Here is a 27144-nt window from a genome sequence, read left to right on the forward strand (position 1 = left end):
TTTTAGTCCATTGAAATGCACTTTTGCTGTCTTGGGCAAGTAAGAGTGAAGGATCCATACAGCACATTTGGGAGCCCTTGGTGGAGGGGAGAGGATTGATGAAATGGATCATCCCATCCCATTCAGGAGCTCCAGTGAGGGGCCAGGCTTCACCTGGAGGCTGAAATTCCTACCAGTATGAGCCTGAAGCTAAACCCATGTAGACACATCCCACTTCTGGGCTTTGAGGGCATCCTGGTACCACAAAACTGCCCTTTGTACAATGCAGGGCAGAAACCATCTTTATGTCCATATCTGGGCAGATGTCAAGGAAGGTTAACTGAGATTGATAGACACACAAGGATGCAGGTTGCTACAAGAAGAAAATCAAGCCTGCACTGCCAGGAAATTGTCCCCATTTTCAAGATAGTTATTTGAACTCAGAAATTTAAAACAATCCTTTGAAGTTATCAGTAACCAAAAGCTTTAAAATTTTGTTTCCCCAACTCTGATGGAGCTGTGCCATATTTTACAACATCGTGAGGTAGATTCAGATCCTGACTCAGGAAATCTTTCCACTGCAGGAAAATGTCAGAAGGTCATATGAGCCCTGTTGTAGTGAGAAGGACAAAACCTCATCCTAGAAGTCAAACACAGATTGGGATATTTTTCTGAATCAGGCCCTAAATACAAACTTCACCAACATATTGAACTCCAGATACTCCTTTACCTAGGACTACATTCTCCCTCAAGTCTTTGCTAAGAAAGGTTAGCAAAACTGATAAAGGTGAACACTGAACAGACACTATTTTCATTTTATTAGATTTACTTTGCACCTCACATTTATCGTGGCTGTCCTAGCAGTGATGCTGTCCTAGCCATGATGTAATCTGCAATTAACTAGTCTCCCTTTGTCAGCCTACATCATCAAAGCCTGTTTTTATGGAGTGTTAAGTCTAATATTTACAGTGTTAAATACTTGGACAATATTTAAATTGGTTTCATCACATACTATATTTAGATGGAGTGATATTGTCTGGTTAACAGCAATGAAAACAATTCTGTTCTTTTGGGGTTTATATTTTGAGTGGGTATTAGGTAACTGGAAAATATGGTCATTATATTTGTCTAACATTTCTACAAGTTGTAACATGGCATTTCAATTTGGGCTTTAACTCATGAATTATCCGTAGGCAAAACTTTTGAGAAGTTTCCAGGTTCAACATGCAAACAAGAGCAGAGTTCAGTGGCATGTCTGAAAGGAAGGCAGTTTAATATTTATACACATACATGGAAAACTATGAAGACATTTTTCAGGACCTTTTCTTTCCAGCAATGCTGCTGTTACACAAAGCCTGCTCCGAAGGAATTTTTAATGTCAAACAAAAATCACAATTAATGTGTGATCTAATCCCAGTCTCACAGAGACAGACAGCACTAAGTTTCTGGGTATTGGTCCTTGGAGTTTTTATTTGTCCATGTGATTCATGTTTGTCTCCAATTGTAGCTTATGTGGGCAATCTTGCCCATACTCTCTGAGTAATTTTTGTCCTTCAAATCTAAGGCCTTGCAGCTGTGTTGAATTCTCATTCCCAGCAGAAAAAGCCCCTTCAAACAATGAGGATATCTCCATAAAGTAGATATATTTTCAGATTTTTCCCAATGTTTATGCATTGGAGAAAACTGCTATAATACTTTTTTTTTCTTTTCCAAATGCAGGCAGTACCTTTTGCCTTCTTTCTTTTCCTGGTGTTTGCGTTCCCATCTCAGTTATGTGATTTCCAGCTATCCCACAGTCAGTCATTCCTCTCCTGGATGATCACAGCCACAGGCTCTGCCCCAGAGCAATGCCTGTGCCTTATGTTGGCTCTTGGCTGCCAGAAATTTCTGCCCAGAGTTGCCTCCAGTTCTGAGCAAGAAGCAGAACCACAAAGGGGGTGGCACAGGGAAGGATTTTCTCCTGACTCTTCAAAAGGACTCTGCTCACTAATCCATGACTCTGACTCAGCCTTGTTGAGCCAGGTCTCTGTGCAGAGGATCTCATCAACAAGAGGGACCTCTAATCCCTTCAGACAGCTCTTTGAACAGCCCAGGAGCTCTTTGACAAAGCCTGACGTAACTTCTGGAACACTGGAAACTGTTAATTGCTCATTTTGTTTGGTTTTTGCAGATAGAAGTAAGAGATTCTGCAAAAAACCCAAAACCTAAAGTCAGACTACAGAAAAATAATTTTGTTAGTTATCATCTGAAATGTTTATTCTTTTAGGAAGTCATAGGCTTCTGAGGTTTGAAATCTATCTATAATTTAAAAATAACTTGCATGTCTCCAGCTTTCAGAGGGTCTAACTGAAAGGAAAACTTACTCATCCAATAAATAAGTGAATAAAATCATCAATAATCAAGTAAAATATGTTTGAATTCACCATCCCTGGCAGATCACTTGCAGTCCATTTGGCTCCCTGCAGTCCTCTCAATAGCTCAGTGCTCCTGAAGGAAGAGTGCCAAACAGGCAGCCTTTTCTTTGGTAGGAATGCCACTCCCAAATTGTCCAGGGCTGATAGAGGCCCTGCACAGCCACTTCCAGTGTGTGGAGAGCCTCAGCAGCATTGATGTGTTTTCTATATGCTAATAAACCATCCACTCCCACACAAGTGGATACCTCTGTAAGACATTTCCTTTTCTACAAAGGAAATGCAGTTCTGAACACTCCATCCACAGACAGTGGTCTTACTGCCTGAAACACATTGAGACTCTCAGAAAAGGTTTGAGTGGCCAAAGTTGGAATCTTTTTCTTGTTTTGCATTCTGTCCTTGATTTTGCATCTTGGATCTCAGCATTCAGTGCCTGGCAAATGCACTCTCCAACTGAAGACTGGAAATCCCTGAGGAAAAACTCACTGAATGCTGTAGCTGTGGGAAGGATAAAGATCTAGGAACCAGAGTATTTGCCTATTTTCCACACAGGACCATGTCATTTTTGTATTAATTACTTTTTATAAATGATATAAAACATATTTTTCAGCTTTCACTAAGGAAGAGAGTATTTTGCATTTTCTCTTGGAGAAAATCTCTTTTCCCCAGCAATCTGCAGGACAATTTGTGCAACTTTCAAGATATTGTTGACTGTACAAAACCAGAGCTTATTTCAGGCATTTCTAAAGCATTGGGCTGGTTTGGTAAAACCAAGGGGGAAAGGGTTATTCATATTCCTTAATGTAATTGTCTTTTAATTTAAAGATGTCAAAATTTTATGGCAGTCTTTATTTACTTTCACTTAGCTCCTAAAGAACAAGTATGACTTCCAGATTTGCTACAAAGCAAGTAAAAAGGCAGTAAATGTAAACCAAACTGTGATTAAGAGCCTGATTCTGCTGATTAAAATCACTGGTCAAACATAGTCTGACTCCAGAGATCAGATCAGAACCTTTACTGCACTGGATCCTCTCCAAAACCCACTAAAGTCAATAGGAGTTTTTCTTTTGAGCTCAGTCACTGGGTGTCTGTCTGCCTTTTTCTCTTGTAAATTATAAATCACCAGGAGGAGTTTAATCTTGTAGTTTTCAGTGCCAGTGTGACATTTATTTTAACTTTGGCTGTTGACAAAGCACCCCGCATCCTGCATTTCCCTTCTGGCAATCACATGTCTATTCTAACTCACATGTTACTGTTCTGTCAGGGATTTCATTTTACTTGTTCTCTGCTTATTGCCATCCACTTCTCCAGCCCTGCCTTTTCATCTGTCCATCACATCTGGCAGCAAGAAAAATGGATCTATTTTGCAATACCAATTTCAGTGCCACTTGCCAGTCCAAATAAGAGTTGTGTATCTAACACACCATACAGGGGCTCAGTTTCTGGATTTTGTCACAAGAGCTGTATTTTCTCAGCAGCTTATTAACAGCGTGTGTTTGGGGTGAAAATTAAGCAAATGGAAAAAGGATGTCACAGCAAGGAGCTGTGTTGCAACACTTAGGTTATTATATTGCATTAAGTTAAACAAAGACTGTTTAGCCATGTTATGACTATGATTCTCATTCATTCCAGTCCCTGAAGAAAATGTATTTGAAAAGAGGCAACTTTGCTCAGTCAATTTCCCCTTGGTCAAAATGCTCCCAGGTGCCACTCCTGTGAATTTGACAGGAAAAAAAAAATGTTAACAGAGTAGAGCTTGGGAAGGGGGGAAGGGGGAGATTGCCATAACTCTGCTGATGCCAAGAATAAGAAGAATAATGGGAACCTCTGCAGATCGGAAACTTTCTTTCGGTCATTTATCAAGCCCGTATTATTTTCTCATCTTTCACTGTCTTTGGAGCACATGTGTCAGGTGAACAAAAAAAGTTACAAGAAATCTTGAATTGCACTCTACTTTCCCAGAAAAATGTGCTGACCATCCAGCGTGTGCCTGAGGTCAACCATGAAGCTTTTAAACTGCCTCTGGATCCATAAATAGCCCTTGGAAAAGGCTCACAGTCAGCTGAGGAGCCTTTGAATTTCTCATTCGAGGAAGGAGCCACACAGGATTGCTCAGCACCATCCCTTTGACTGTCTCTTACCCACATCTGGCCAATGACTTTGTTGCCTAAATGGGAGCTGAGCAATTCTGGAAATTGGACTCTAAGTAGAAAACATTCCCACTTCTGCTTCATCACTCGTGTTCATAGGGAAATAAAGCACTGTGATGCTTTTACCATATGTGGATTTGAGAACAATTTCTAAATCCCCCATGCCTGAGCCATAGCTTGCTGAGCAATTCCCAACAAGTACTATTCCTGATAAGGGTAGAAATGATGCAGGTGGCTTTGAAAAGTTGAACTTCTTGAGTGACATAATTTAAAGACAGCTATTCTACCTTGCCAGGGCCCAGCCACTTGGAGAGCTTTAGCCTGAAAGCTGTCACTGCTCAGATGAAAGGGACAACTGTGTCTGCCAGGCTGGTCTCACTGACCTCTCTAGAGAAATCAGTCCCCTCATGTGTTGCAACAATGGGTGCTGTGTCCTTTCTCCCTGTAGGATTTCCCAGTTTAAGTCTTGCTTCCAAGTCTTTGCATACAGATCACAGCTTGCAACTCTATTTTCCTTCCCTGAACTGGTCATAAAGCTGTTAGAACACAATTTCCACATTCCTGACAGGGGATGCTGCCTTCAAGCTGACCATCTTCTACTGCTCTGACAAACACATCTGGTTCCATGCTGCCCTTCATTCCCTGCCCAGATTGTGCCCATCTTCTCCTGTTCATTCTCAAAGACTCCTTTTGTCCATAAAGCAGACAGCACCATGAGACCTGTTAGCAATGAGGCAGAGGATGAGCTGTGTCTTGGCTCCTAAAACACACCCTGCTTGTGGCCTGCTGATAATCACCCATCTGATCACAAAGCATTGCTGTTTCAGATTCCATCCACCCATCCATCCATTTCTCCTGTGTCAGCTGGATCTGGGGCAGGTCTTGAGTGACATCCAGCAGGGAACACTCACCCAGCTTCAGGGTATGAAAAAATGGGCAACACCAAACAATACGTGTTGTTGAGCTGTGAAACTGCTTGCCACAGGAAACTGTGGGTACAAAGGGATTTAGAATTAGCTAGGTAAATTCCTGGAAGCAAAACTCACCAGGGGCTATTAAATACAAAGGCACTATGTCTGGCACAGGAAATCCCAGCACCACAAATCACTGGCCCTGAGCCACGACCTGCATGCCCTGATATTGTGCATTAAGAACCTACTGCAGCTGACTGTCATGCACAGGGTACTGGGATGGATGAGCCTCTGGTCCTGAGCAGCTCAGCCTGTGTTTCTGTACAAATAGATGAACTGGGACTGAAAATCACATTTGGCACTAATGTTTCTGCATTCACCCAGCAGCATTTCTATCAGCAGCACTCTCCAAGTGGCTTCTGCCACGACATCTGGACATCACATAGCACCTGAAGCACATTAAGATTTTTCAGCAGGTAATAAACCCCTGGACAGTGCAGGGCAGGCGAGCCCTGGTCTCTAAATACCCATCACGGACATTGCTTTCTGCAGCAATTGCCAAAGCCTGCTTTAGATTAAACTGCTTCAGACCAGCAACTGCACAAGGGCAAGGCTGGAAAAGGAAGTCTCTCTTGTTTTGTTTAGGCTCTTATTTTACTGCTGATTGGTTGTTTTGGGGTAGTTTGGTTTTTGACAAATTATTTACAGGACAAATACAAGGCTAGACAGCTGAATGCATCAAAAAAGGTCAGCCAGTTTCTCAGGCTACTGTCCTTTTCCAGCTGTTCCATCTGAGAAAAAGAATCAGGCGGGGCTGGATCTCCCTGGTTGCTTTCCACAACGTAAAGTTGACTTCTTTGATACAAAGCAAGGGGCTGGGGAGGTTAGAGGGTGCTGGGGTGGGGATGCCACACAAGATGCCAGCAAGACCCCATTCCCAGCATCCCATAGCCAGGACCACTGTCCATCAGCTCTTCTGCTCTGGGTCTGGGAATGATGCAAACCTGGAGCCTTCCTTCAAAACTTCACAAACTCCACATATTACAGGGGAGTCTGGGCCACAGCAATGGGAAACTCCTTGTGAGACAGAGGCTGTGTCAGTCTGTCCCCTGCAGCCCTCTCTCTGGAGCTGCCATGCACGGCCTGCCCAGTGCCACCCGTGTGTCACCAGGTACACAAATGTGCCACTTCAGCTGGGGATCCCTGAGATCCCCCTGGGAATTCTTCCCCTTTTGTCCTCTGGAAGTGGGGCAGCTTAGCTTGGAAAGGGCTGCATCAAGGAAACTTATATAGGAAATAAAAAAGGAAGGAGGGAAGGAGGGAAGGAAGGAAGGAAGGAAGGAAGGAAGGAAGGAAGGAAGGAGGAAGGAAGGAGGAGGAGGAAGGAAGGAAGGAAGGAAGGAAGGAAGGAAGGAAGGAAGGAAGGAAGGAAGGAAGGAAGGAAGGAAGGAAGGAAGGAAGGAAGGAAGGAAGGAAGGAAGGAAGGAAGGAAGGAAGGAAGGAAGGAAGGAAGGAAGGAAGGAAGGAAGGAAGGAAGGAAGGAAGGAAGGAGGAAGGAAGGAAGGAAGGAAGGAAGGAAGAAAGGAAGGAAGGAAAGGAAGGAAGGAAGGAAGGAAGGAAGGAAGGAAAGAAAGAAGAGAGAAAGAAAGAAGAAAGAAGAAAGGAGAAGAAGAAAGAAAGAAAGAAAGAAAGAAGAAAGAAAGAAAGAAGAAAGAAAGAGAGAAAGAAAGAAGAAAGAAGAAAGAAAGAAAGAAGAAAGAAAGAGAAGAAAGAAAGAAAGAAAGAAAGAAAGAAAGAAAGAAAGAAAGAAAGAAAGAAAGAAAGAAAGAAAGAAAGAAAGAAAGAAAGAAAGAAAGAAAGAAAGAAAGAAAGAAAGAAAGAAAGAAAGAAAATAAAAAGAAGGAGAAAAAAGCAAGCATGCATTTCTGATGACAGCTGCACAAACGTGCCTTATTCTGGCAGATCTCTCAATTAAAATCAAGCCACCCTAATTTAAGGGGAAAATAAACACAGGCCTTATGTTATGTGCTTTGCTTTCAAAAGGAATCAGCCTGAGGAGAGGCAGCAGGGCCCTGAGCTGGGATGGCTGCCTGTGAGGGGAGGCAGGTCCTGCTGGCCCAGCTGCTCCCCAGCTCAGGCTCTGGGCAGAGGAGCCCCCACCCTGCAGTGGTTCTGGGGTGAGGGGGCTGTCCAGGTGGGTCTGGGGCAGACACTTGAGTGCAGCGACCCCAGCTCCTTTTCCATTCAGTCCATATCACCCAGAGGCCACAAGGGACAGGCTGGACAGTCTGCCCTGACTCTGTCCCTTAGGGTGAGGAATTAGGAAGTTCAAAGCACAGCAATGCATTCTCATGTTTTTCTTCTCCCACACTTGTGAGTAAAAGCGAGGCCACTTCCCTTGCACACAGCTATTCCAACACGACTGCAGAGCAGCAGGAGGGGCTGCTTTCTGAGCAGGCAGGCTGGGTGCCACTCACAGGGAATCCACACAGCCCCTGCCCCGCCCTGCTCTGCTGCAGGGCTCCTGCACTCTCCAGGATGGGAAAGATGAGCCCTCCCATAACTGCAGGATGCCTACATCCCTACTTGGGAATGGCAAAACTTGCTGAAAAACCTGTCTGACTTTCTACTATTGCCTTGTTTCCTCTTCTCACTGTATTAATGATGAAATAAAGAATCACCATCCACCTTTGGATAAGAAATATCAATTTCTGGAATTGAGATAGCACACAGGGTTCCCACTGTGTCTCCCATGTTTTTTCTTATAAATTTAGTTATGGAACACTCTCTGTGTGTGTAGACACTCTCTGTGCCACATAATCAGATAACACAGTATTGGTAAAACTCTACAATGAATTCTGGCACTCTTGTAGACCTCTCCCATCCTGGTACAGCCTCAGCCTGCACAGGGGATCTGCTACTGGATTGGGATGGAAGAAACAAAAAACCACAGGGATGCAAATTTCTAAAGGTCTGGGGAATTATCAAAGGATCACTTGCCCAGGCTGAGCATCAAAACCCCTCATTTGCTGCACAGAAAGAATTTGCCAGAATTTTCAGAGGAAAATTTTCAAAGGAAGAATTTAAAGAGCGTAACAACAGGAAAAAACTGGAAACTCTTCAGCATAAGCTCTCATGGATTTGGGTCTGGATTGCAGAAGTTCAAGAGATCAAAGCAGTAGCAAACAGAAGGGGCAAACCAGAGACAGCATGCAGATAAAAGAAGAGATGAAAGCCAAAGAAAGCTTGGACAGGAGGCTGACATTGGTAAATGAGGAACTGGAGCTGGATTAAATGGGTAGTGCTTGATGTCTTGTCTAGCCCCTTTTTTGGCTCCACTGGCTCCTGCAGAACTGAAGCTGTGGGGGCTGGGGGAATGGGAAAAATGCTATTTTCATTTTCTGTCCTGGCCAAGAAAAGCTTCTGTGTGTGCATAATCTCTGTGCTGCTTGTGGAAGGAGCCTGTGCAAGGAGCTGGGACAGCAAGGATCCTCCTGGGGGTGAAAGCTGCTGAGGGGGTCAGTGGACCCCAAATTGAGCATTGGCTGCCCAGAAGTGCCCCTGGTGGGACACACCTTTGTCCTACACCTTTGACCAGGGATGCAGAGGATGCACAGTGCTTCTTACACCTCAGGATCAGATATGGATCTGGCCCTTAGACAATGAGGAACTTTTTTAAGCTCAGGGCATTATCTTTAGCTTTTTAATATATTTTAATACAAAGCATTCCTGCTGTCTGGGCTGGAGGGGTGACCCAGCTGCAGTAGCAGAGCCCATCCTGGCCTCTTCGGGAAGCAGCAATTATTCAATCAGTGCTTGAGGCACTGGGTGGATTCTCTCACGTTTGCAGTTCCTCAAAGCCAGCTCCTCTGGGTGAGAGGTGGGGATGAGTTTTCTTTACAGGTGGTGTCTGTGACACAGCTCACCTGGGCTGTCAGCTGGAAGGAGGGGAAGGAGAACAGAGAACACCTCAGAAGGTGGAGCTGGGGCTGTGCCATGGCACAGAGAGTGAATCCCATTGCAGGACTGGCTGTGGTGCAGGGAGGGACATTCATGGGTAGTGGGAGCTGAAAAGGAAAGAAGCAAGAGCTGATAACAGGGTAATGCTCATTTCTGGGGGGGCTGCTGCAGTGATGGGTTTGGTGAGGCTTTGGTGTGGAGGGAGAACAGGGATTGCTCCTGTCCTCTGAGTAACTCTGCCTGAAATGCATTTGAGGGCTGGCCGGGACCTGCATGAGAGAGTTTGTGGTGGGATTGGGTTAGAAAATGACATCTAAATTATTCTGTGGCTTGAGAGGTCGAGCCTGGGGTGAAGGGAGGAGAGATGTGGCCTGCGAATTTGTAGATTTATTTTTTAAAATTCTGTTTCCAATGTCTGTAAGGATAAGCACCGTGTCTTTTCCCACCCTCTCCTCTCTGTTCTTGCTGGGGCTCCTTGTGCATCCCCCCCAGCTCGGGGTGAAAAGCGGGGATCGGTGGCGAGTCCGTGTCTGTGCCAAGCTCACCCGGGATTTGTGGGCTGTGCTTGCAGGAGCAGAGAACTCCCAATTTCCCTCTGTGATCTCCAGCTGCCATCTGCTGGTAACTGGAGCCCCCGCATCCCTGCCGGGCACATCCCAGCGCTGGGAGCATCCCTGGGGACGGGGAGCGGCTTCCACGGTCAGCAAGGGGCTCAGGAGGGCTGGGGTGAAGGAATCCCGCTCCAGGGTGTGCAGGGAAATCAATCCCTGCTAGCAGAACACTGAAGGACAAGCTGGGTTTAAGCGCTGCAGTAATTGATGATTTATTGGAGATGAATTTTTCCCTCTGGACAGATATTAAACCTGCCTTGGGGAGGCAGGAAAGACATGGGAAACAATCTCTTAAAATATGTTTCTGCTGCTTTCTGCTCATTTAGGCTCATAAAAGCAGGTTAAAAAAAAGTGGGGTTTGGGAGGTGTTTTGGTTTGTTTGGTTCTAATTGATTTGTGCAACTTCAGAACTGTTCTGCTGCATATTTCCCAATAAAAATATGAGTCAGGTCTCAGGTCTGTCACAAGAATACTGGATGGGCACATGGCCCAGGCAGCACCAGGCCCTGTGACACCATTCCTGCTTTCCCTGTGTGTAGGGATCTTGTAGGTGAGAGGAGAAAAGCCACAGACACCGCCAGGAGTGATCTGAGGAATTGGTTTCCCTGGATTTGGAAGGGGGATTTCCTGGGTGATCACAGCGAGGAGGCTGCAGGGCTCTGTGAGCATCACAACCCAGTGGGTGCTTTGGTTAACACTGACCACATCTGGTAGAGAACTGGTAGTTTTAAATATATGAAGTCTTTACAAGGTTTGTGAAGATAAATTATGAATCAAAAGAGATTCTATCCATCCCACCACAAAGGAAAAATTAAAGTGTGAGCTTAGGCCTCCTTAGCCAGGAGAAAATCCACAGCAGCACTGCCCTCTGACCATCAGAGTGGGTCTGTGAGACCCCACACCTTCCTCTGACACCAGAGCCTCCTACACTATGATGGACATCCCAAAAAAAGCTGTTTTCATTGGTTTAATTGCTCAGTGAGTACCTTGTTTCTTGGGGCCCTCTTGGAAAGCCACCCTTGGAGCTGCAGCTTGGAATGCTGCACATCTCAGAGCTTTGCCAGGAGAGTGGGGGAGTGTGAGAGAGGAGAGGAGCCTCAGCTGAGCACCAGCATTGGCAATTCTCCTGTGAAACTGGTGAGATTTATTGTTTTCCCTCAAGTCCTAGTTTGTGCAGTAAACTTCCCAAATTTCATGCATATATGAGACTTGCTGCTAGAGCTCATTATGATGGAGAAAAGTATAAAAATGCACCCTCTGGGAACAGAAACCAGAAAAAACCAAAAAATCTCTACTGCTGGAAACAAAAAAAAAGTCCCCATCATATCTAAGCCAATATCATTCAGTCTTGGCCCCCATCTCAAGGATTTTTAAGGCTTGGAGTTGGCACTAATGAAGCTTCACTGATGCTTTGGCCAAGCACAAGGGCATTATTTCCTGTGTTCTGGCCAATGTCCCAAACTGTATGATTCCCCTTCCATGTACTCAAAATCCTCCCTGGAAACTGAGGTCTGCAGGGGGGAATCTTTATCACATTTTGTCCTCAGCTTCTCTAGGGCATCACGAAACATCAGCATCCTCCCACGCTAAGTCTCATCACACTGTGCAAGTTGATGGCAGTAGTTTATCAAGTCTGATGTATTCCTCAGGATATGAGCTGCTCAACTGTGGTGTAGGAATAATGTAAGTCATTGTTGTTGTTATTATTATTATCGTGGTGAAGATTAGCATTGGGGAAGTTGCTGGAGAATGTCAGTGTCTTTCTGTCTCTTAACAATTATTTTCCTTTTGGTAGTGCAGCTAGGTTTGCAGCAGGACCAAAGAGGCCTCTTATTTTTATTTTAGTTTTGTTTTAAGAAATCTCAGCCCTGGAGGGAGCTGTCATTTTGGGATGCTGATTACTTGTGCAAGCTGACAGGGAGCAAGGCGGCTCTGTCTGTAGTGATCCCAAGTCCCTTCTCCTAATCAAGCCAGCACTGCAGGCTCTGTGTGGAGGATGTGTAACCCTATCTCACTGCCTGACAACTCCTTCAGCTCCAGAATTTGTTTCCTCAGTCCCCACAAACTGCAGCAAGCCATTAAGTTTGATTTTACCAATTTTTCCTTCCTCCTTCCCCCTCCTCCTTCGTTGTCTCAGCAACCATTTTGTCTCAGCCTTCCTTTCTGGTTCTTTTCCTTAGGGATAGTAACTCTAAAGACTGTACTCACTTCCTATATATCCTTGACCCTCAGAGCTTTTTGACTTCTATTTTATCAACTAGTCAAAGGAAATTCAGCATCAATTCAAAAATGCTCCTTTCTATTAAAAAAAAAAAAAAGTGTCTTATCTGGCCAGTTTTCTTTGAAAAGTGATTCAGCCAGAAATGGATCGACAGACTTTGTAGAAAAGTTCAGCTCTTGCTGAAGCTTGAAAGGGCATCTTGCATCTATAGGGTTTGGCTCAAAGACATGGATTTCCTTTCCAGTTCTGTGGGTCTGTAACACAGTGACTGCAGGGAAATGGCAGTGAAATATAGTTGTCTTTTGCTGAGCCTGGATGTGAAAGGAAATTAGATGTGTTGATGGACTCCTCGCTGGGGCAAGAGGAGCTGCTGCCCCTGATACTCAAGGGAGCATCAGCAGCTGGATGGTGCTGGCAGAGGGGCTCTCCCTGGGCCCTGATGCAGACACCAAGTGCGGGAGCTCTGTATGAAGGAGGGAAAGAAGGAGCACAGAACATCATGGAGGAAACCTTGTAACCTAAATAAAATCTCTGGGATGAGGTCCCAGCTGTGAAGAAACCATTCCTTCATTGCTTCTGCTGGACTTGAGTATTTCTAGACAAGAGGGTTTGTACCAGACTTCACCTCCCTGTGAGACCAACCCCCCAACACTGACTGACCTGTCATAAGGGAGAATGCCTTTATCCTGCCTCCTAACATTGAATCTGATTCTACTTTGCCATTTTTCTCCTGACGTGGAGGAGAAGGATTTTTTAAATAGTCACCAAGCACAGATGGATCAAGCTGCTGATACCTGTCTGAATTCACAGTTCCAAAACAGATATTCACATCCGTGGTTTTGCCATGGGGCATTTTCTTTTGAAAGGGGCCACAAAATTTAAATGCCTCAGATTGCTTTTTAGTTGTGTTTAGGGAGTGCTTTTTGGGAGAACACAGATAGAAATCATTTAGCAAGGACAGTTTTCTTCCCCACTGTGTGATCTGTAAAAGGATTGTGTGAGGTCCTGGTGGGAAACAGAGAGAGACATCCTATTCCCTGCTCCCCAGGAGCTGACCAGGTGATCATGCTCCACCTCCAATTCTACCACGTGGTAAGTGGTAAAACTTGGACCAAGTTCCTTGTGATTCTCAGACAATAGATTTCAGGAGAACATCCAAGGAACCTGGTTGTTCCTGTAGTACCAAACATGCTCCTGCAAGAGCTGTGAAAGCATTGCCTTGCCTGCTCTTCTATGGAGCATTACTGTCCCAGCCACCATGAGTTGCATGGCTGTTCTCATCTTCAGAGGGATCCAGAGAGAATCAAATGAAGTGAAGAAGCTTTTACTGCAGCTCCTCCATCTCTTCTGCCTGTTGATTGTTTATTACTGAGTCTGCATCTTGCTGGTGGTACCAATGGTCACAGCTCACACCACCTTTACCATGGAGCATCACCATGAATGTGCAAATTCACTGCTTGGATGGTAGGGCTGATGTGGCTTTCACTTCCTTGGTGTTTCTCATCACTTCATTTGTACTCCAAACCTGAGACACATTTCCAGGAAAGCAATACAAGCTACAAATACATCTCTTCATGTCTTAAATTTATTTTAAAATGCTCTCATAAGAAGATTTATTTCCAGGGGTTTTACCCAGACTTCTGCATGGAGTTGGCAAAGACATTATGTAACAGCTAAATCTTCATTAGTTATATCTGTTTGCTTTGTGCCTCCATGACAATGATGAAAGCTGTAAATAAGTATATTGTCCCATCTTAACAAGGATAGTGTATCCATCAATAAGGACACTTACTCTGCTGAGATCTTTGCAAGGCTGTAGAGGGGAGTAAATTAAAGGGAGAACAACATCCTTCATCCAAAGTGTCCTTGTTCTGTCACTTAATGTTTTACCCTTGCTAATATTTTTCAAAGTCTGGCTGTTAGTCAAAAAAGTCACTCAGTAAATGTGACATATTTTTTCCAGCCTAAGTCTGCTTGGTCCTAGAATGATTCTTCTAGGCAGACATGGCTGGAAGGGTGACCTGAAACTCCTTCTGTGTCTTCTCACCTTAATTTCCCTGCAGTCACAGAAGTTTCCCAGTGTGGGGATGGAAAGGGCAATCAAAGGAGGTTGTTCAGCTGAGCAGGGAGGTGCAAACCCTTGTTTGGGGCAGCAAATGAATTGTCTGGATAAAGACAGCCAGGATGAGACTCCACTCTTAGTAGTCCACCTCATCCTGGACTGGCTGGTTGGTAACACCACTCTTAGCCCAAGGTGTCTCCTCTCACTAAATTCACTTAACCTAGCAAAAGCTGTGTGGTAGCTTGAAACTGGGCTATGTGTCAAGGCTGTCCTTGGCCCACAGTGCTCCAGGTGATCTCTGGGAGAGAGTGAGGAGGGGGTAGCAGATGGTCAGTGCCACTTGCTGGGAGAGATCCACGCTCCCAGCTCCCTGCCAAGGGAGCCCAGACATGGGAAGCACATCCCATGTGAGCCCACCTGCACTGCATGGCTGGAAGTGAGAGTGGGAACACACAGCCTGCACAGGGAGCTCTGCCCATGCCCAGGAATGGAGAGCAGCAGTTTCCAGCACACAGAGCTGATGTGGCAGGGCTCAGAGCAGCCTGACAAGGTGATGAGGCTCCCACTGAATCCAGCACCTTCCCTGGCTCCTCTGCATGACATTTTATCCCTGCCTCACCCCGGTAAAACAAACAAACAAAATTAGTGCATTCAAGGAGTCTTGAAGCGATGGAGTGCCTCCAGGTTTATGGGACAGTCGGGGAGTGAAAATCAGAGTGTGGCCTGCAGAGGGAAGAAAAGAGCTGTGGTAGCACCACTGCGCTTCCCGGGGGTCTGCTCTGCTTCGCGCTGCTCCTCCCGAGCAGGCTCCGAGCTCAATAGCTGCCTTTAAACATTAAATACATTCAGAGCCCATTCATATCACACCAAAATTAAACTGCTGGATTTCATTCAAGAGCCGTTCCCCCGAGAAAGAGCTGAGAGGAAAATAATGGTGAGCTGAATGCCTCACCCATTCAGCACACAGGAAAATCCCCCAGGAGGAAAGGTAAGGAGTGAGGCTGGGCTATCACCTCACTCCACTGCATCGGTATCTGTGTATAAACCAATTTCTCAATCCATTTAGAAATTCACTAATTGTCATTGGAACTATTTGCTGATGACTGTGAAGTGGCTTGGTAACGAAGTCCATTTATTCGTTAACATTTGTGAAAATAATTGCCTGTCACTCCACCGACCATCCTTTGCCCCAGAAACACTTGCTCTTCAGCACCTTTTTATTTTTTTCTGAGCTGCACTCTATGAAACGCCACTTACAATTTCCAGTCCCTGAAGGGCTCCTTCCCAGCCTCTGTGACAGGAGAGAGGGTGGACACCCCACCGGGGGACACTAAACATCCTGTCAGTTCTGCTGCAGGCAGAGGAGAGTGCATTAACTGTGCTGCAGGGTCTGGTACTGCTGAAAGTGTGGGTTTTACAGGGCAGCTGCAGCTCTGCAGCCCGCCCCACACCTCTGCTGGGAGAAGCCATGGATGCTGGGCTCGGTGACAATGGGGCTGTCTCTGGCAAGGAGGGACACAAGGAGGCCCCATGTGAGCTTCAGGGGTGTCTTCTGCTCCCAGTTTGATAGCCCTGCTCTCAGCCTTCACCAAGACAACAAAAACACTGCATAAAGCCAGGCATGCACCATGTCCTAGGGAGGAAGAATGGTTTTGGGAAGGTACAGGAGTGATGTCTCAGGAGGGGAGGAATGGGGAAAGGATGAAGATCTGTATTCCTCAGCTCTCTGAGGAATTGCCCCCATGAGTGCAGCCAGCACCTCTGCCAGGTGATCCTGCTGTGGGTGACACACTGTGGGGATGGCTTTGTCCCCTGTGCTCACTGGCTCACCCCTCTCTGCTGTGCCCAGCACTTCCTCTGCTGCCATCACCACTCCCACCAGCACAGGTAACAGAAACCAACTCATTCCTTCACTTTGGGCAAGCAAAATTCAGCATTGCCTGCATGGCCAAGAGGCTCTGAGCCCTCTGCCAGCTGGGAGGGTGGGTTTGCTGCAGCAGGTGACCTGCACACTCAAGGTCCCTCGCCAGGACCCTGGAGAGAAGTGGGAGACAGTTTGCCACCCTCAGAATCAGCAGAGATCAGCCAGATCCCACGTGCTGGGCTTATGCTGCTGACACGTCTTTCACTCTGAGGCTGTTTGTTTGTTTGTCAGCTGTGATGAATTTTTATTGTCTCCTGAGCATGCGAGCTCCCACACCTGCACCCAGGGCAAGGAGCACTGCATGTCCTGGGCGTGCAGGGCCCCTGGTGCTGACCCAGCAGTGCATGGGGCAGCAGATAAGCACTGCCCTGCTGCTGGGACCCTGCACTGTGCACCTGCCTCTTGCCCAGGACTGCTGCAGCAGGCAGGGAGCCACACAGCAGCAGGATGTGTCATTGCTTTGGCTGTGGGCAGGGACAGTGGCCACATCCCTAGGGAGGAGAGCTCCTCTGCAGCTTGTCCTGGGAGTGGGGAGCAGAGCAGCTCCTGCCTGAACAGGATGGAGCAGCGAGGACAGGACTGCCACAAAGGCACACAATGTGTTGTCCATGTTTGAGGTGCAGCTGCTGCAACCCTGCCCAGAAACTGGGCTGGCCACTGCAGTTTGGGATGGTCCAGGCTGTTTAACAGCACCTGACAACATCCTGCTGCCATACGCCTGTGTCATTCCAGTGTGTCCAATGGACTCGTGGTAGATCATGGCTGCTGGGAATGGATTATTGGATGTATTTGCTGGGCTGGGGTGAAACCTTCCAAGTGTTTCCAAGCATTGCTGCAGATACAGCAGTGTGGGAAGGTGGGGTGGAGGGCTAGGTCAGGCAGGTAGTACTTGGGGTTTGGGCTTCCCATGCGGAGGAGCATTCCTGGTTGCTTCTTGGGCAGGTATTTAATGCATGTCAGGATTAGGCAAGTGTCTTTTGCTTTCAGGTGCTGAGGTGTTAAGAGGGAGAAGTGTGTGGGTGAGTGTAAATCAGCTCTGTGCAGGGAGAGCTGCCTGTTTATACCAGGGGATTTAGGCTTCCAGATATTTAATTTCTGGTAACTGTACTTCAGCTCGTTGAAACATTTCAGTTTTGAAAAGCCTCTTGTGGATAATGAGCCTACAGGGAGGCTCTGCTCCCAGGGAGCCTCAGATTGGGGAGCAGGGGTGGATGTGGGCTTCATGTTAGCTGTGCAATTAATGAGCAAGTAGATAGCCTGCATTTGCAAGAAAAATCTGGGAGAGAGGGGAATAGAACAAAGTGAGAGAGAGTTTTTGATGCCTCCCTTGAAACCAAGATCAAGCACAGCTTACCTCAGTTTAAAATGTCCCATGTGATATGTCACGGGGTGAGGGACCACAGAGGGTGAGGCTGGGGGATGTAGGAGATGGTTCTGCTTTGAGGTCTGCCTGGAGAAGACTCTGGAAAGGCTCTGCCAGCCCCAGCAGGAAACTTTCATGGTCCTCCCAAAGCTGTCCCAACAAAGGAGGAGAGGTTTGGTGTGACCCCCTCTCTGTGCCCTGGTTCAGGGGTCTTGTGCTGGAGTGTGCCCACCTTGCCTGCAAACCAGGATGAGAAAATTCCCTGCTGGGGACCTGGGTTCACAGTTTGATTATGTCACAGGGTCCAGCCCTCTCCTCCTTCCTGCCCATGTCCTGGGACACAAGGGTCCTACTGGGACTGGCAAAGCCATTCCAGATCTGGCTGTGGGGCACAAGCCTTCTCCAGGCAGACCTCAAAGCAGAACCATCTCCTAAATCCCAGTGGGTGTCACCAATGGGTAAATGGGCAGGAGGAAGGACCTCTGGTAAATGCACAGGAGGGGGAATGGCAGGAAGCCTCACACCACAGAGCTGTGTGGTGACCCTCTCTGATCAGCCACAGAGACCAAGCTCCTGCTGAAAGATGTTAGTCACAATCTGCCTGGCCTCTGCTCCCCACTCACACCTTCTTGACCCTGTTAATTATTACAAGGGAAACGATGAAGGCCAACGAGCATTTAAGTCCATCGTGAGGGAGCAAACCATCAGTTTGCTCAGAGCCATGAGCCAGCCCAGCACAAGCACCACGGAGCTGCCTGGGCTGCCAGGGGGCACGGCAACAGCCGCCTTTTCAGTGGCAGACATCGTCGTGGTGGTTCTGTACTTCGTCTTTATCCTCGCTGTGGGGATATGGGTGAGTCCCTGAGGGGCCTGCTTTGGGTCTGCCTGAGCCAGAGAGGCTTTGATGCTCCCCACACTCCTCCTGGGCACAAAGGGGTTTGCCTGTAAATGGCATCCTCTGCACAAATTATCCCAGGGCCTATGGAGCAAATTTGGGGGTGACAGGAATCCTTCACCCCACGTGGGGAAAACTGTGGGATCACTCCCTGGAGGTTGTTCTGGGAATGATGCTCAGCTCCTGTGCTGCAGAGCAGTCTCACATCTGGGTGTGGACATGCAGGAGGCAAAAGAAAAGCCAAGGTTGTGCTGGAGAAGACTAAAATGTGGCCTTAAAAACTTTGGAAAGATTGTTGCTAATGATTTATTCGTGTTGTTTGGCGAAGACCTCTGTCACAGACACCTACTGTGTTCTGCTTGGCTGAACTGCTTTTTCTCTCCCAGTTGGTACATGCAGGGAGAAGTCATTAAACAGGTACAAGAAGCTTCTTTCCACAGCACGACTGTCAGGAGCCGGCACAAAAAGGGGCAGCAGCAGTGTGTGAAGCCTGGCATACCTAACAGATCCATAAAAGTATTTTGGAGCTGGTGCTGAGGCCAGGCACTAAGGATTCTCCTGGCTTGGTCTGACTCAAGGAGGGTGAATGGAGGAAAACACTTATTCCTATTCCTTTTCCTGTGCTTCCAGTCGTCGATACGAGCGAGCCGGGGCACTGTTGGAGGATATTTTCTGGCTGGAAGATCCATGTCTTGGTGGCCTGTGAGTGAAATGCTTCCCTCTTATTTCTCATGGTTTGAAAGCAATTCCAGGTTTGAGAGCAGATCTGGTGAGGGGACCCAGCTTTTACATATTCTGACTGTAGTCCTGAGATGAAGGGGACAGATGAAGGATCCATAAGGAATCATCCCACTCATCTCTGCCAGTGGGCTGCAGCATGGAGCTGCCAGGCCCAAAGGGTAGCTCAGCACCTTCAGGGTTTTCCAACTCTCAGTCTCTCTGCTTAAAGTCAGCAATAAAAATGTTCCCACTGATGAAAGCTGGGGAATGCTGGCTGCCTACCTGGGTTGGAAACTTCTTGGCTTGAACTCTTCACTGATGCTCCCAAGTCAAAAGAGCATTAGGTAATCTAGGAATGTGTTATCCAGTAAAGAGCATTTAAGCACTAAATCAAAAATAATCCCTAATCCCAGGACTTTGAACTCTTGCTACTTAGAGCTGAGTTGAGTTTATTGACTAACGATGTACAGGATATAAACTTCAAACCACTGAAGTATAAATCTTCACTATGAAGGAAAAAATAATCTATTGAAGGCGCCTTTTCTTGGGAGTGAAAGGTACATATAAAGATAATTTAGAGTTGGAAAGAAATAAAAATGCCACAGGAATAAAGATTCTTCTCAGCCAATGCCAGACTCTAGAACCATATATCTCTCCAGTGAGTCGTGGGTAACGGAATGCACTTCCCAACCAAAACAGGTTTCTCTTTTTTTCCTTTGGCTGTGCATTGCCCATAAATTCACTAGGCTGGATTTTCAGCCTCTTCCACCAGAGACACATACACCTCTCTAAAATCTGTCATTTCTTAAATGTTCTTTAAACTTTTGCCTCAGCCAAGTGACATTTAATGCAAAAGCTTAGCTTGATGGTTTTCTCTAATTAGGAGGGGGAAAATTAAAAGATACTAAAGTTGAATTTTTTTTTTCCTCAATCTTGTTCTTTTAAACAAGATATCTGGGGTTTTTTTTCTATTAAAAAAATCTCCCAAACAAATCCCAAAACATTGTCACTGCTTTTGGCTCCAACCACAGGTGGCTGCAGAGCTCTTTGGTACACGTCAGCTCTTGCCTCTTCTGAAGTCTTTTAGGTTTAGAGCAACCTCTAATGCTGTTCACTTCTCAGATTTGTTTGTCAGAGCTGATTCCACCTCCGCAGCTCTCCTGCAGGCTCAGCTCCTTGTGGCCTTCACCTTGAGCTACATGACTGGCTTATCTGCATTTTATTATTGTTTTTATCAGAGTGACAGGTTTCAGCTGTGCATTACATAGCCTCAGCTAAGACCTGATATTAAGTTGCAAGACCTGTGGAGGCAGAGCAAGGGTCAGCAGGGTCAGAGACGGCACCTTGCTGGCTGCCTAAGAAGGGAATGGAGAAATCCACCACGTTTCATGGACATTGAGGAATCTGTGGTGTCACCAGGCTCCCTTCCCTCTGCTGTGCCCATGTAACAGGTGTGCTTCTCAGAACCACTGGCAAAGTGAGCCCTGATTCTGAGATTAAGCTTTGCACTGGAGTGGGGGCAGTGGAAGGGAGCAGGGGTGTGCTTTACCATATAAAAATGTAGGTGAGGTGAGGAGCGGTGAAGGAAAACCCAACTCTGTGTCAGCACCCAGCTGCCTAACCACAAGGAGATGAGATCCCAGGGAAAGAGACTTTCTGAGGGGGGAAGTGCTTGGCTTGATGGAGAAGTGCCTCCAGGTGAGTGTCTCAGCTGCATCCCTGTGCCCTGTGTTCCAGATTGGAGCCTCCCTGATGTCGACGGACGTGGGCAGTGGGTCCTTCATCGGCCTGGCGGGCACGGCGGCGGCCGGGGGCATCGCTGTCGGGGGCTTCGAGTGGAACGTGAGTGTCACTCCTGTTCCCAACTAAGGTGTCACTGTTCACACAGGGAATGGGGGTTTCCCTCCAAAGTCAGGTGTTTAACAGCACCAGCAGCAACAAGCGCTCAGCTCTCAGGAGAGAAGCCAGCAGACATTCCGACAGCCTCGGAAACGTGAGATCTTTATTTTAGTTTAAGTGGAATTCACTGGGATTATTAGCTCTTCAGCCTTCCCAGTGGTGCACAGCCTAATTTTTAAGCTGTAGTCTGCACTTGTGAAGATTAAAATAAAAGATAATGGATGCTGGCAAGATATTTGGATAATCACAGGATTCTGGGTGTAGGGAGCTGAAAAATAAAAGGCAAAAAGATGCAGCATGTGCTCCCATATTCACTGTAAATCCATGAAAATCAGCAGCACTCTCTTCACCTGGCAGCTGCCAAAAGGTGGCACCTCTGGGGTGAACATCTGGATGTTAAGGCAGGTCTCATTGTGCCCTGTTGAAGTGGCCTGGAAAATTGCCACTGACAGCACACAAGAGCATGAAAACCAGGCCCTTGGTGTGTGGTGCTAATGAAATTTCTCAGCTGATGAGGAGTGAGATTAGTGCCAGAAGCATCTCACAAGAAGCATCACTCACCTAACTCTGAATCTCTTGCCTACCTCAGCAGAGAGTGTTAGTAGTGCCAAGCACAGGCAGGGCCCACCAAAAGCTCTCTCCTGGGGTGTGTATTCACTGCAATGTTTTTTTCTGGACCATTAAAGTCACCTTTGTGAGGAAAACAGAGACTGCATTCAGCTTGGTGCATGTAGGACATAATATTGTTGTTCTCAAAGGAAATCTATTCAAGTCACTTTAGAGGCTCATGAAGACAAGATTGTGTTTCAGGGCAAATCTAACTTCATGAATTCAGATTAATTTATTTCAGATTGGGAAGAGAACTTACATATGCCATTATTCTCTCCCTGTGCCATGGGATATCATTCAGCTGGAGGGATCACAGGAGCATCTTTCACCACTGCAGGAACCATGGCTGCTCCCAATCAGTCACAATCTCTGCTCACAGGGATCAGGGTTTTTTTCTGAGAACTTAAATAACTGATCAAAATAAATGTAAGAATGAAAGAAAATGGCTGGAGACCACCAGGGGTGGGGTTTGATGATCCCATGGCTTTCATTGACGTTTAAGTTCTCCTGTTCGGGCTTTTGCTGGGAAATGAAGAAGAAATACATGAGGAATGCCTTTACACTTTCCAAAACTCTTCACCTGTGGCAAAGCAACTAAAGTGCCTCTTTATCTACCAGTGACAGAAGCACATCTGCACCAGCCTGCAAGGAGAACATCCCAGCAGAATCTTGCTGTTGCTTATTTTTATGCTCCGCAGGGACAGTCTGCTGCCTCAGCCTCATCACTTGCTAATCGAGCAACAGATGCTCCCATCCTGCTCTGAATCACTTAACTCTTCACTGCCACAGCATCAGTGGTTTTAAAGGCCACCAAATACACCACCACCTTTCAGAGAACCAGAGCAACAGAATACACCACCTTGCTCAAAGGACCAGGGCATGGAAGAGGAAGAGACAGCCGTGACAGAGAGAAATACAGGCCTTAGGAAGGGATCTTCAAAGGCTTTTGGCTGAATTGTAATAATTCCTCCAGCTGCTGGCTCATTTTCTGAGCAGGGAGAAAAACTCAGCCTGCTTCTCAAATGTGGTATTTTTTGGGGTCCCCCATCATGGGGAGGAAAGATGAATTTGACTCCATGTTCTTAGAAGACTAATTTATTATTTTATGATATTATATTATATTATATTATATTATAGAATACTATACTAAACTATACTAAATAACAGATAAAGGATATATACAGAAGGCTAGAAGATAATAATGAAAACCTCGTGACTCTCTCCTCAGAGTCTGACACAACTTGACAGTGATTGGTCATCAAGTTAAAACAATTCACATGAAACCAATGTGGTTGGTAAACAATGTCCAAACCACATTCCAAATCAGCAAAACACAGGAGAAGCAAACAGATATTTATTGTTTTCATTTTTCTCTGAGACTTCTCAGTTTCCCAGGAGAAGAAATCCTGGCAAAGGGATTTTTCAGAAAATATGATGGTGACACTCATATACATCACATAATACTGTACTTTTCTGCTTTCTTAGGATGGCTACTGCCAGAACAGGGGGAAGAGCTGTTCCCAGGTGTTGAGTCCTGTGCCTTTATTCTCTGTCTCTTTCACAGGCCATCTGGCCACTGCTGGCTCTGGGCTGGATCTTCGTGCCAGTTTACATCGCAGCAGGAGTTGTCACCCTGCCTGAGTACCTGAAGAAGAGGTTTGGAGGGCAGAGGCTGCAAATCTACACATCTGTGCTGTCCCTGATTCTCTACATATTCACCAGGATATCCGTACGTATCCATCTGAACCCCTCCTCATGTCTAGGGCAGGGAGAGGGCATCCTGGTACAGGGCAGGGCTGCTTAGAGAGAGCTCCTTGAAAGGACCAGCCCTGCTCCCAGGAGCAGCTGCAGTGTGTTAGTGTGCTGCTCTTGCCTCTCTATTGATCATGGAGACCTTTCCTAAGAGAGAGACAGAGCCCTCATTAAACAGCAATGCACAGTGAGAACTTTACAGGGATGTGCAACTAATTACTAAACAGTGTAAGTACTGTGGGCTGTCTGCCTGCTTTTCCTCTTCTATCACATCAAACCTTAGGCTTCAGAGACAGAGGAAGGGCTGCATTACCCCATGTGAAAATCTGGCTGGCTGTATCTTGTAGAGATGAAATTCTCTTAAATTATCATAAACCTGCTGTTGTTCTCGTAGTTGAGTTTTCAGCATCAGGTATTTTATGGTTGTTCCTCTTTCTTTCTTACTTGTGTTGCACAAAAAGTGTACAGTGGAAAGGGAGGTAGGTTCTGGCTTAAGACAAAATGCAGCATCTTTTCTGAATTGCTTGTAACCAAAACCCAGTGCACTGGGTATATTGAGTATTTCCCCCTTTTAAATGCCATTCACAAAGAAACAGAACTTATGCTCAGATATTTACTAAGAACTACCTGTGCCCTTGGAGGGAGAGGAGTGTATCTGAGAGTCCATTACAGGGACTGAAGATGTCAGTCCTTTGTCTCCAGCTGATTATCCCAAGGTCAGTACAAGCCAGTTTTCCCTAGACCCTTCTGAAATATTCAGATGTCAAATTGCCTTGGGAGACACTGACTGGAGATAAAACACTCATGTGGCTTCAAGGTCCTTCTCCCAGGCTCATTATGTCTCAGCTCCTGGGAGGGGCATTGAGAGGAGCTCCAGGCTGGGACTGTGGGACAGAATTCCCCCTCTAATGGGCAGCTCTTGGTCATGTCACCCACTGCTGCCAGCACTGCCTTCTGCTTTGCTCTGTGGGACCAGAGCACAGCCCTGGGTGACAGAGTGAGCGAGGTCCTGCAAAAAGGCACTTAAAGCCTCTTTACCTGTGAGGGATAAATAGCAACTCTCTCCTGCAGCAGCCCAGAGTGAGCACAGCCACGCAGACAAGGTATGAAACAGAGCTGTCTTTCAGAGTGACCTTCAGCAGAGCAGCATTTGCCAGTGCTTTTCAGAGCAGGACCCTGGCCCCCATCAGCGCTGTTTCATCCCAGTGGTTTCTCCTCTGCGCAGCCAATTCACGCGTGGCTGACGGATGTGGCTGGGGCACTTTATGGCCATGACAGGTGCTTTCTATTAAGCACAGCTATTGTTTGTGGAGAGCTCATTTAGCGGCTGGCTGGACAGCAGGCACTTGGTTACAAGAAGGATTTTTCTCCCTGTGCTTTCTGCCCAAACGTAGGTCAACAACCAGGGCACTGCAGAGTCCTCTTGGCTTGCAAAGAAAACAGAGATCTCAATAATTGTTGTCAGAGGGCTGATCCTGCACGGCTGCAGAGGTGGCTGTGTTTCCTGCTGGGAAGCCAAACCCCAGAAGGGGCAGGGATTCCTGTGGAGTGCTGGCTGTGCCTGTCGTGTCTCAGGCCCACAGAGGTCAGGGCTCTTTGCTTTTAAGGTGCTCATTTCAGATACAGCAAATGGAATTCTTGCCCCATCCCTTCTGTCTCCCTTGGCAAAGGTCTTCACATGTATCTCACCCCATACCAGACTCACAGGTGTCCTTCTACCTTGCTTTCCCAACATAAACATCTCCCATATCACCTCCTGCAATTTGGAATGATGTTATCTGTGTAATTCCAGGCTTCGCCAGGTTTCTGGTGTCACTCTGCCAGAAGATCCAAACAAAACACAGCTGATGGGAATTTCTGTATTTCTAGTGAGGTCCTCAGCAGGTATAACCTGTTTTTCTGGAGTCACTCTAATGTGCTGAACTGCATGAACAGAAAAACCACCTGTTGACCTTCTCAGATAAACCAATACACTACAATACAATACAATACAATACAATACAATACAATACAAGATTTCAGTGACTCTTTAGGAGTCTTTCAAGAGGGAGTGTCTGTGGACCATGAGGCCACCCAGAGGCAGCCCTGGGAAGAATAAGGTCTCTGCTATCTCCCCCTCCTTCCCTCCTGTATCAGCCTGTGGATACAGGGGCTCTGCTATCCAGGGATGTGTTCTCAGTCACCAAAAGAATTGACAGCTTACACCAGTTCTTCTCTGTGCCAGCCAGGATTCTATACTCAAGATGATCTTTATTCTGATTTCTTTTTAGTCCCTTGGTGTAGCACCTTCATTTTCACCCTTCTGCTCTCCCAGATCCTGAAAACTCTGACCTGGAGGAAAGCTTTTCCTTAGAGCAAAACAAGGTTCAGAGCCAAGAGTCCCAACAGCTCTTCTCCTCCCCTTCCAGCTCACCTTGGTGGTGTCCTCCCCTGTCAGTGCTTCCAGCCGCAGAGGGCTGCAGGCTGCTTTATTAGATTTCCCTTGCACGAAGCACTGCTAACGCCAGACTGCCCTTGGTTTTTTTATTCCAGACAGACATTTTTGCTGGAGCATTGTTCATCCAAACTGCTTTGGGCTGGAACCTCTACTTGTCCACTGTGGTCCTGCTAGCAGTGACTGCTGTCTACACCATAGCTGGTAAATAGCTGGTTTTAAAGGACACATTATAAACTGCAACCTAGGATATAAGTTTCCCATTTCCTGCAGAGGGGAAAGAGTGTTCAGGTTCTGGGCTGAGGGGGAGATTGCCCCAGTTGCTGGTAGTACCTGCCTGGTCACTCCCAGCTGTTGGAGACCTTTGACTCTTCCCCTCTTCCCTCTTGGTCCATGGGAAAGTGGTACCATCACTGTTTCCTCCCCATGGGAAAGGGGGAGCATCACTGTTTTTAGAGGATTTTCTAACACTGCACAAGGCTCCGGGCTCCCTCTGTGCAGGAAGTTACCACTGCTCATATTTGCTATTTTGTTCCCTCTCTGCAAAATTACCAACTTTAGCTGTTAAGATGCTGAGCTGCCTCTGAGTTCTCTCATGAACATGGAAAATGTTCCCCACTGTTCCTCATGGGAGGGCTTGTGACAGCTGTGGGCTCCAGAGGACCAGCTCAGTGCCATCTTCTCCCAGTGGGTCTGTCCTGAAATTCCAGGGCTGGGGCTAAAGAAATCTTTTTTCCAGGTGAGGTGCCAGTTTCCCTGTGTCACCTGTGCATGGTGACACACTGACTGCTGTCTCTGGTTCTCCTGGCAGGGGGTTTGACTGCTGTGATTTACACAGACGTGCTGCAGACCCTGATCATGGTGCTGGGAGCTTTGGTCCTCATGTTCATAGGTAAGGGGAACCTGCAGTGACACTTTAGTGGTCCCAAGGCCACTAGACCTTAGCAGGTGCTTTGCCCTTTCATGTGTGGTGCAGAAATGAGTTTGAACCACTCACAGAAGTGGTGCCAGCACAAGTCTCATTCTCCAAGCCATCATACTGTCTTCATCCTTTGCACTAACTGTATGGAGGTGAGGCTCTGGATATCTTCACCTCACTGGAGTTGCCAAAGAACTTTGGAACATCACACTCTCAGAGCCAAATTTAGCTCTCATTAGGCCCATGTCAATTCAGAGTAACCCTGCTGACTTCCACTGTTGGCTTTGGGAGTTCATTTGGGGGCAACTGAGAGTTATAAAAAAA

General features: G+C 46.7%; 1 protein-coding gene across 3 annotated transcripts in view; it reads left to right on the top strand.

The window, feature by feature from the left end:
- Positions 1 to 9459: 9459 nt before the first annotated feature.
- The window catches only part of SLC5A9 (solute carrier family 5 member 9), a 30106-nt gene continuing 12421 nt past the window's right edge, over positions 9460 to 27144 (top strand). Inside the window, exons 1-6 of one of the 3 annotated variants that reach the window (XM_064719528.1) lie at positions 9460 to 9551; positions 19118 to 19189; positions 20945 to 21049; positions 23280 to 23444; positions 26000 to 26105; positions 26713 to 26793. In XM_064719528.1, the coding sequence (XP_064575598.1) occupies positions 19175 to 19189; positions 20945 to 21049; positions 23280 to 23444; positions 26000 to 26105; positions 26713 to 26793 (472 nt within the window). In that variant the 5' untranslated portion in view covers positions 9460 to 9551; positions 19118 to 19174. Of the gene's footprint in view, positions 9552 to 11572; positions 11706 to 19117; positions 19190 to 20536; positions 20659 to 20944; positions 21050 to 23279; positions 23445 to 25999; positions 26106 to 26712; positions 26794 to 27144 lie in introns of those variants that run through there. The other 2 variants (XM_064719529.1, XM_064719530.1) reach the window with 2 other exon arrangements.

The sequence above is a fragment of the Zonotrichia leucophrys genome, chromosome 8, assembly GCF_028769735.1.
Source record: "Zonotrichia leucophrys gambelii isolate GWCS_2022_RI chromosome 8, RI_Zleu_2.0, whole genome shotgun sequence".
NCBI lineage: Eukaryota > Metazoa > Chordata > Aves > Passeriformes > Passerellidae > Zonotrichia > Zonotrichia leucophrys.